Here is a 10,785-nt window from a genome sequence, read left to right as displayed (position 1 = left end):
TCTTTTATTGTTCAGTGAAAATTAACAGACTTCCAGATAAAAACCTGTCTATATAAAAAGTCCTTTCCTCTCTCCTTGCTTTGCGTGACAGGTTTTTTACATATCTAGCTTGGACATGTTTATCATATGTTATGTTCATCATCATGAGGTAATCCACAGGTCATTGTATATTTCCAGGATGTGTTATGTGGGGGAGGGGTGGATTTCTCACTTTTTATACTGTGGATCACCTCATATTATGATAAACATGTCCAAGCTAGATATGTAAATAACCTGTCACTCTAAATAAAAAGTCCTTTGCTCTCTCCTTGCTTTGACAGGTAATTATCTGGAAGTCTGTAATTTTCACTGAATAATAAGAGGATTGCTCAGCGCTGGATTAACTCTGTGTGGGAAGACTGGGCACAGATGATAGGAAATCTTATACTCTACATTGTGACATAAAAATAAAAAAAAATTGGGTTTACATCCACTTTAAACTGAAACCAAAGTTGGAGATCAGTTTTTAACCATTTCACAAAGCCTGCTTTTATTTTGTATACACAAGTAAAAAAATAAACACACAAAAAACGATTAAACTAGCTCAAATGTCGGTGTATTTTTATGCAATTTTACAATCAAAGGCAGCGCAGATGAAGTACAATGTGTTACACTTCATTTAGTACACATGCAGTCTGTGACATCTATAAGTACAGTGCGCAACTGCGATATATATAACCCTACACTCCTCTTCAGGCTCCAGAAGGCATCCGGGCAAACCCGGCGAGCTATATAAGACGTACAACATTCTACGCTACCCAAAGGATGGAGGCTTGAGTAAGAAAGCATTTAGTAAGTTACAGAGGCATAGCGTGACTGTACTTCATTCTTAATACAGTAAGTGAAGGAAGAGAGGCCGTCCAATAAATATGCACAAGGGTTTGGCAAACCTTTGTCAGTCCAGCTGATGTCGGGGTTCGGGTTTGCTAGGAAAGAAGCTGCCTTGGCAAGCAGAAAGCATATAGACTGGCAAGTACACAGTGCAGAAAAAAAAAATAGAACCGTAGCTCCCAGGTCCTGTGTCAGCATCTTTAAGCAAGGGTGCTGGGCCGCACTTCGCGGTATATGCAAAAAAAAAAAACATCCAACCGCACTCCAATGACATTAAATGAATTGTTCCAGACACACAGAATGTCTACCTAGGCCAGGGATAAGAAATTAGCGGACCTCCAGATGTTGCCAAACTACAAGTCCCATGAGGCATAGCGAGACTCTGAAAGCATCAAGCATGACACCCAGAGGCAGAGGCATGATGGGACTTGTAGTTTGGCAACAGCTGGAGGTCAGCTAATTGCTTATCCCTGACCTAGGCCTTCACTGCTCTGATGCCATTCATCCATAAAAAAAGCTTAATACTAGACGTTAGCATCTTTACAACCTTTCCCCTATTTGGGCAAAATGCGTTGGGCGGAGATGATCTGGGCAGACTGCGTTTTTTTTGTCCTGAACAATAAAAGTTGCTTTCATTTGAGGTCACTGGAGTGTAGCTAGATGTTTTGTTTGCACAGCCAAGTACAGAGTGGAGGCCAGTTGTTAGGCAGCACCGGGAGCAAAGGTCAGAGAAGGGCAGCTAGTTGCCAGCTAGCGTATAGGTTATTGGGGTAGAAATAAAAGGTTATGGGTTACTATTCAAGAAGAGAAAACAGACAATGCAAGCAGAGCCTGGTTGGTTAACCACAGTACACCCCTTAAGTCCTTAAAACATAATAAAGTCCTCAGATCCTGTTGCTAATCTGACAGAGAAGTCATAGTCAAGTTAACAGACGACACAAATCTAAGCCTTTACTGGCCGCTTCATAGGGTATAAAGCTATAAGAAGGGAACCAACACCAAGTGGACTGACAAAAGTTTGTAGAACCTTTATTTATTTGTACAATGTAACACTTACAGCACTTTTCAGGAATAAATGCACAGATCTGAAAGCGATATTTCACCCAAAAAAGCTGCCATTTTCCCTCCCATATACTCGCATTAGAACTTGCGTTAAAAACAAAGCACCCATATGAACAAATGATCCCCTTTCGGCGTCCCTTAGGACAGGAAAGCTGCAGGAGAGGGTTTGAAAGCCACAGCCGCTAAAAATTTATTGTGAGTAGAGTTCGGGACTATGGAAGCAGAGCAAGAGATCCGGGAGGTAAAAACGACATCACTGAGAAGGATCGGACTAAGGGTGGGTTACAGTGCGGAGCCATGAGGACAAATGCAGAACAGGAGTCGTGCAAGAGAGAGTCGGCCTTGTGATGGAGTGTCAACCCCGGCATCTCTAGAAGGATTATCCTCACGCTAAAGCCAGCACTGAAGAGGGGGAAAAAAAAAAAATAATTTAATGGGGAAGAAAACATAAAATTCACATTCTAGACTACATATGCAGCTCATTTAAAGCAAACACTTATTATACATATATGTGTATAGAGATATAGATGTGTGTGTGTGTGTGTGTGTGTGTGTGTGTGTGTGTGTGTGTGTGTGTGTGTGTGTGTGTGTGTGTGTGTGTGTGTGTGTGTGTGTGTGTGTGTGTGTGTATATATATATATATATATATATATATATATATATATATATATATATATATATATATATATATATATATACATACATATATACATATATATATATATATATATATATATATATATATATATATATATATATACATATACACACACATACATATACATACATACATATATACACACACACACACACACACACACGTTATACCTGCTCTCAGTCTTTTATACAGAGCAGCCCCAAGATCCTCCTCTTCTGGGGTCCCTTTGCTGCCACTCCTGGTTTCTTCCTCCCTGTCAAGTGCCCTCATGGCAAGCCACTTGCTATAAGGGCACTTTTGCAGGCTCGAATAGGAGCCACACTCTTATCCATTGACCTACAAAGAGTGGTTTAGCCACTCCCCAGCTTTCGCCTCACAGTGATTGACAGCAGCAGAGGGGCCAATGGCTCCCGCTGCTGCCTCTCTGACCTGTGGGAAGAGTAGAGAAATGCTGCTCTCAGGCACAGCACTGGATCGAGATTGGTCCAGAGACTGAGCACCCCTGCATTAGCACTTTAACTTTGGGGCAGATTATTGTAGCAATCATTAACTTGGCAGTTTAAACCATGGGTCTTCAAACTACGGCCCTCCAGTTGTTCAGGAACTACAATTCCCATCATGCCTAATCAGGTCTGTGAATTTCAGAGTTTTACAATGCCTCATGGGATGTGTAGTTCCGCAACAGCTGGAGGGTCGTAGTTTGAGGATCCCTGGAACCTATGAATAGGATGGTTGGTGGAATTTATAATTGTTATTTGTGATGGGAGGGACAGTGGAACCATGAATCCATTGGAAAGGTTGTTTCAGCTCCCCATGCACCCCCTATGTCCAAGTCACCCTGTGTCCATTAGGGGCACATCGTGACTGAGAAAATGTGTCTTGGATTACTTAAACTGTTACAGTAATATTTATCCACGATATCTCCCAGGATATATACATAAAGACTATTCCTGGTTTGTTGGATTCTGAACTGGACATGTTAATTGAAAGAGCTGATCACACTGGCCTTTGTACAAAGTAGGAGACGGGCCGACTCCTACTGGAGCCTGCTATTGTGAGAAGGTTTGTTGCATTTATATTTATAATGTTGATTGTGTCTTCTGAGGTAAAAGACATCAAGTCTGTCCTGAAAGGTCAAGCCTCCAAGTCACCTAGGCTGTCTAAACGATTAGTTAATTAGCTCATGTTAATTAGGTTTCTGGTTACAGTTTGTATTGTCATTCTGGTGTATATATTTGTGAGAGATCGCAAAATAAACAGTCCATGTTCAAGCTGTGTAACAGAGCTAGTCTTGTCTGGATCTTGGTTACAATATTCAGCTGGAAAATATGAGTTCTGAAGGCCCAGATTGCAGGAAGCGGTGTACTGATGGAAGCACTCAAGCGGAGTGTGACAGGGATCCGTTACATTAATGTTGAGGTACAAGCGCTGCACCTTGGGGTTTCCCCATTTTCCTTGTACTTTGTAGGGTACAGTGACAGCTGCTCATTGGTAAGAACCCTTAGGCCCTAGCTCAAAACGTTATGCTCACACTGACCACCAGTTAGAACCACACACCTGTGAGGGCTTCCTGTGCAAAGTATTTCACATCTACATCTTGGTCTTGCGTTAATTTCTCCAGGACTGGTTTCACATCATTCTGTAGGGTGCTGAAATGCAGATCAAGAAGGAAAGGTCAAAACGATAAAAACACAAAACATGATACATGTGCATACCTGTATAGTGAAGCCTGTCAGTCATGTTAGTCTCTCCCAAGTAAAACACTTGCCACAAGGCACCGGCTATTCAACAGCTGCCTTTTCGGGATTTACAGTACATAGGATCTTTTCATGTCTGCAACAGTTCACCAAAATGCTGCACTTCTTCACACGCGGGAAGGTGACAGGTTCACCTTACCAGCAACACAAACTCACCACCCCTTTCTTTCCCCACTAGGGGTAAAAAAATAATGCTTGGTACCTTTGGGGTATGGGGGAGCACGGGGCAGAACTAAAGATCTATAATGGGAAATAATGATCTCTGCCCACCTGCTGGTGATCCCTCTAGTGATATAAAAGATCTATATAAGAGAATCTGGCCATCCTTCCTCCTGCTGGTGATCCTTCTAGTGATATAAAGATCTATATAGCGCACAGGTGTCAAACACAGGGCCTGCGGGCCAAAACCGGCCTTCCAGGCCATTTCATGTGGCCCTCGCACCTCTCCTGCAGCTGCAGGAGAGCTCCAGCCCTCCTCCAGACCCTTACTTTATGCTTTCAAGCAATGCATCCAGCTTCTTCCTATCATCAGCATAAGGAAAGGGGGGTGCACTGTGATGTAAGGGAGAGTGGGGGACTCATCTTCTGATGGCGGGGTGGCTCTTGACATCTAATGTAAGAGAAGGGGATGCGCTGGACATTTAATCTTACAGATACAACTGGCCCCTTTGAGATCATAATGCCTGTGACGGATCTCGCATAACCCAGGTGGGCACATCCACCAGACCTGTGTCTCCTGTCCTCCAAATGCACCCGCAGCCTGCAGATTCGCCATAACCAGCCCTTAACCCCTCAATCACGAGACAATCCACACAGGTGTTGGGGGTTGGTTATGGCGAATCTGCGGCTGCGTTTGGAGGACTGGCAGATGTGCCCACCTGGGGTATGCGAGATCCGTCAAAATGCTGATGCGGCCCACAATGAAATTGAGTTTGACACCCGATATAGAGGAATCAGGACCTCCATCCTCCTGCTGGTGATCCCTCTAGTGATATAAAGGTCTATATAGAAGAATCCGGAGTTAACATTTATAAATGCTGAACTGCAGTTTCTACAGCTTTGATCATTCTATGTTTGAGCGCCAAAACCAATGTTGCAGGGAAATAAATGATGAGCTTTTTATTCCAGAGCATGCATCACATTTATTTGGAAAACATTAAAAAGTATCTGGGATACAAATCAGCTTCATCTCCCCAGGACACAGAGTTAAATGGATGATATGATGCTGGGTTAGCATTGCTGTACCGCTGGGATTACTGCATAACCTGCGGCTGTGAAACAACTTGGTGCTGTCAGGCACAGATTGTCTGTTCATATACAGGAGAGACAGATCCATCAAAATAAATAGCTGGAATGTTACAGGCCGACCGTGTCCTCGTTCGCAGACCGTCTCTGCTGCTCTCCTCTCTAAACTATAGAGATTATTTTTTTTATAAAATTATTGCAGGGGTCATGAGCACTTCACCAATAAATCTTAAAGAGGCGCTCTGATGGGGACGACTGATGCAAGGGGGGTTGCGCTCCAATTGGGGGCACATGATGCAGAAAGGGGGAGCTTTGATGCAGATGCAAAGGGGTTCTCCGATGGGGACCTCCGATTTAAAAGGAGTTGTGCCATCCACACTATGGCTAGCCTTACCTTTCCTATTTTAGGGTCAGTCCAATCAAAAGTGATATATTAGAGGCGGGGTGCGATTGAGAACCTCACCCTCTAGTTTCTTTAAAGCGGGGGTTCACCCGTACATGACACTTTTTTCCCTTAGATGGATGCTTGTTTTCTCTAGGGGAATCGGCTAGTTGTTTTAAAATATGAGCCGTACTTACCGTTTACGAGATGCATCTTCTCCGCAGATTCCGGGTATGGGTCTTCGGGAGCGGGCGTTCCTATTTTGATTGACAATCTTCCGAGAGGCTTCCGACGGTCGCATCCATCGCGTCACGATTTTCCGAAAGAAGCCGAACGTCGGTGCGCAGGCGCAGTATAGAGCCGCACCGACGTTCGGCTTCTTTCGGCTACTAGTGACGCGATGGATGAGACCATCGGAAGCCTCTCGGAAGATTGTCAATAAAGAAGGAACGCCCGCTCCCGAAGACCCATACCGGGAAGCGACGGAGAAGATGCATCTCGAAAACGGTAAGTACGGCTCATATTTTAAAACAACTAGCCAATTCCCCTAGACAAAACGAGCAGGAATCTAAGGGGAAAAGAGAAAAAAAAACTTCATTGGGTGAACTCCCGCTTTAAATTAGCAAAAATTATATGCCAGAGAATGTCACTCTGTCCTACCGTGAGTGTTTACATTCATCCCATTGGACTTTTCAATCAAATATAAAAAAAAAAATCCACCATGAAACATCAAACCCTTGATCTGAAAATGCAGCTACAAACGACAACTTGTCTTCTGGCACATTTATACTAGTTTTGCCCTCTAAAAAGCAATACGCAGTGGATCGACTTTTTCACAGGCTGCAAGGCATCATTTCGCCACCTTACGACCTGGTTGAACCCCTGAAAAGCCGTGGCATGTGTATAGCCCTGTGGTGTGGCAGTAAAAATGCAGCTTCATTTTTTCCCCAACTGCAAGTGTAAACCAAGCCTTATTACGAGGTCACCAGACCCCTAAAAGGTTGATTTTTGCACAGTTTGGAGACCTAAAGACTGACCACAGATAGACACTATGGGGGTGCTGTACTAAAACTGGTGCAGCTGTGCAAAGTAACCAATCAGCTACCATGTATTGGTGTCAAAGCTGTATTGAACAAGCTGAAGTTAGAAGCAGTTTGGTTACTATACACAGCTGCTCCAGATTTAGTAACTCCCCCCCAGGGCCTCACTTATCCAAAATCAGCCCACTAAATTAAACCCTCCATGTTTTCAGGGGTCTGGAAACTATTAGCACAAAAGCCATACCAAATCTATGAAAACACTGAAGGAGATATATATATATATATATATATATATATATATATATATATAAAAAAAAAGCGCGAGAGAGAATATATATATTTTTTTATTTCAGGTACTAATATAGCGCCGTCAATTTACGCAGCGCTTTACATATACATTGCATGTTCACATCAGTCCCTACCCTCAAGGAGCTTACAACCTAACTCCCTAACTCACATTCATACATATACTAGGGCCATTTTTTATTTTAGACAGGATCTGATTAACCTACCAGCATGTCTTTAGTATATATATATATATATATATATATATATATATATATATATATATATATATATATATATATATATATATATATATATATATATATATATATATATATATACATATATATATACATATACACACACACACACACACACACACACACACACACACACACACACACACACACACACACACACAATGCCTTCAAAACCTACACAGATCAGTAAAGTAGATGTAAACGCCTTTCATAAATACACATTCCAGAGCTGATGGGTTAGCCATGCGGTAATACATGAGAGGGAACAAAAAAACAAATCCAGTTCCATTTCTCTGTAGTTTCCAGGAAATATCCGCAATATTTCCTTTACGTTATCACATCAGCCTGGAGGTGCTGAAAATGAAAATTCTTTAGGCGGTACATGAAAGAGATCCAGGGTGTTTAGATTAGTGTCCCTGGAGGAGGCACCAATACTTCTGAAGGGTCCCCAGTTTATTAGACACACAGATAAAGGGCCGATTCATATGAATGAGGATTCCCAGATGTAAACACTGCACTCAAGGCAGATGAAAAGTCTGTAATTGAACACATCAAATCTGGTGTGCTTTCATGTAGTCTGTTTTTGAAAAGTACAGAAGGCCCTCAAAAAAGGCAAGAGACGCCGCACCCCCCAAGAACACAGAAAAATAAAAACACATCAAAGGCAAGTTTGCTTTGAACTTTAACCTGCGATGATGAACTAAACCTGTGCCAATCAACTGGGGTCATCTCTTGACCAGGAACAAACATGCAACCAAAAGTCAGAACTCCAACATGCAATGGATTGGTGAAAAGCTGACTAAACTAAAACAAGGCAAAGACAAGTCCAAAACCTTCAAAAAAAAAAATCATGTCCATCGTCGGGTCGTTCGTTTCTCAAATTATTAGTGTTCCAGCTGTGACATGCGATTTTCATGGCCGCAATCAAAAGGGCCTGTTCCAACATTGTGGATATTTTATTTTTTCTAAAAACAAAAACGGTGGCACAATCGCACGCACCATTTTCTTTATTCGATCGGCAGGACATTCTTTTTCGACCAGTCTATGGCAGGCCTAAGGCCTCGTTTGCATGAGGCATCCCAAAGTGTTTGTGCATGGGAGGGCCGTGTTTACCCACATGGGGATGCACATCCCTATGCAGGCAGCCCACTGATTTCAGCAGCTGCACCCAATATGACAGCCATGTGGGTGCAGGTGTGAGCGTATGCCCCCCTAACTTGGGGTGCATTCGGTGACATGCAGCCGTATCCACATGGATGTAAAATTGGGAGCAGTGGCTGTGTCCATGCAGCTGCTGCAACTTAAAGTGGAGTTCCACCGTAAAAATGAACTATTAACAGCTTGCCTGTAATGTAAAATGTTTTGCTTTAGTATGTCCTGTGTGAGCAAGGGAGCCTCTTTCTTGGGGTCAGATTGAGAGGGTCTTCCTTACACATGGCGATCAATTAGAAAAATGCTCCCTTACAGATAGCTAAAAAGATCATCTTAATAGTCAAGAGCTGAGGCACCACCAGTCTCATAATGCGGGCTCTGAGGAAGTGACAACCCTGGAAGGGTAGTATGCAGATACCATCGGATGAAAGATCAAACTGCCCTTTAAACTTTAAGGAGCAGGACTCTGGCCAGTGGGAGTAGAAAAAGCCCTGGCATCAGTGGCAGCAAACAATGCCATAGGCTTGATGGTCAGTGTGGGGGGGGGGGGGGGGATGCATCTCTGGGGTCCACGGGAGGACTGGTACCCAGTCTTTGGTGTCAGTGGGGAAGAATAGTACCCCATGGTCTGGATAAAAGCAAGAAAAAAAGCCACATCCAGCCCGCGGGCCGCAGTTGGAGACCCCAGGTTTAAATTATAACTAAAAACTGTAAATTTTTTATTTATTTTTTTGGAGCGGAGAAGTATTAGAACACCTGTCAGTTTTTGTTACGTTCTGAAACCTTACAGGGGGTTATAATCTTCCCTTATTCAATCCACAATGAAAAAAAAAATTGTTTTGCAAATAGTTCTACTTTAAAAAAGGAAAACCTAGCAGCCTCCAAAAGCAGCATTGTTTGAGAAGGCCGGACTAGAAACATAGATTTGTACCTGTTGTCCAGTGTGGGACCGATCTTCTGGAGAGACTTGGCAACATTAAATCGCACATTCGCCACGGCATCGCCTGCCATCCGCACTACTGTGGGCAACATGTGCTTAGTGGTGATGTCCTGTCCACAAACTTCAGAGAGTACCTAGGAAAAAACAGACATACCAGCTGAAAAGAAACTCAAGCCTGAAAATAAAAGATCAGGCTTCTCCCCTTATAGCTGACAACCCCTTTAAAGCGGGGGTTCACCCTAAAACTACTTTCTAGTATTACAATACAATTATGCCTATTTTTTTTTTTTTTATGCTGTACATACCTCGGTACAGCTAGTTCACCCGCGGCTTCCGGGTTGCGAATCCCGCGGGAGTGGGCGTTCCTAACTTGCTGGTGATTGACGTGATGACCGAAATGAGCTCCCCCCGTCACGTAAGCTGCGTCACGATTTCCGAAAGGAGCCGAACGGCGGTGCACAGGCGCAGTATAGCGCCGACTCGCCATTTAGCTTCTTTCGGCAAACGTGACGCAGCTTATGCGACGGGGGGAGCTCGTTTTTGGTCATCACGTCAATCACCATCAAGTTAGGAACACCCACTCCCGTGGGATTCGCAACCCAGAAGCCGCGGGTGAACTAGCTGTACCGAGGTATGTACAACATAAAAAAAAAAAAAAGGCATAATTGTATTGTAATGTGTCGGGACATTGTAATACTAGAAAGTAGTTTTAGGGTGAACCCCCGCTTTAAAGGGGTTGTAAAGGTTCGTCTTATTTTCTAAATTGGTTCCTTTAAGCGCCCCCCCCCCCCCCCCCCCGCCATCCACATCCCATGGAAATGACAGGGCGGGTCTTAAAAAGGAAGGGGTGCGTCATATATAAAGTAGGGGGTGCGTGAGATTCACCAGGCCTAGGGCAGCACAAAACCTAAATACACCCCTGCATTCACTTACATTGATACAGAACAAGGTGGTCATTCGGTGCAGATAGTTCGGGTCGTTGGACATTGCCAGCACTTTGGGGATGATGGTGGCCTGAGCCCACTCTTTACCAAACTTTTCCACCAACTTCTTCAGGTTGCTGGTAGCTGCCTCTCTGATGGCATATACTGAAAACCCAAAAAAGAAAAAAGTTTTTTTTTTTACATCCGACAA

The 10,785-nt window shown here is 43.5% G+C and overlaps 1 protein-coding gene across 1 annotated transcript in view; it reads right to left on the bottom strand.

The window, feature by feature from the left end:
* Positions 1-576: 576 nt before the first annotated feature.
* Positions 577-10,785, bottom strand: part of LOC120916441 (serine/threonine-protein phosphatase 2A 65 kDa regulatory subunit A alpha isoform) — a 34,981-nt gene continuing 24,772 nt past the window's right edge. The window contains exons 12-16 of the mRNA XM_040327413.1: positions 10,585-10,739; positions 9,643-9,785; positions 4,148-4,239; positions 1,346-2,334; positions 577-1,178 (exon numbers count right to left, since the gene is read on the bottom strand). Coding sequence (XP_040183347.1) covers positions 2,318-2,334; positions 4,148-4,239; positions 9,643-9,785; positions 10,585-10,739 — 407 coding nt within the window. The 3' untranslated portion in view covers positions 577-1,178; positions 1,346-2,317. The remainder of the gene's footprint in view (positions 1,179-1,345; positions 2,335-4,147; positions 4,240-9,642; positions 9,786-10,584; positions 10,740-10,785) is intronic.

The sequence above is a fragment of the Rana temporaria genome, chromosome 10 (assembly GCF_905171775.1).
Source record: "Rana temporaria chromosome 10, aRanTem1.1, whole genome shotgun sequence".
Taxonomy (NCBI): domain Eukaryota; kingdom Metazoa; phylum Chordata; class Amphibia; order Anura; family Ranidae; genus Rana; species Rana temporaria.
The sequence above is the reverse complement of the archived record's forward strand: the minus strand, read 5'-3'. Positions and strand labels throughout refer to the sequence as shown.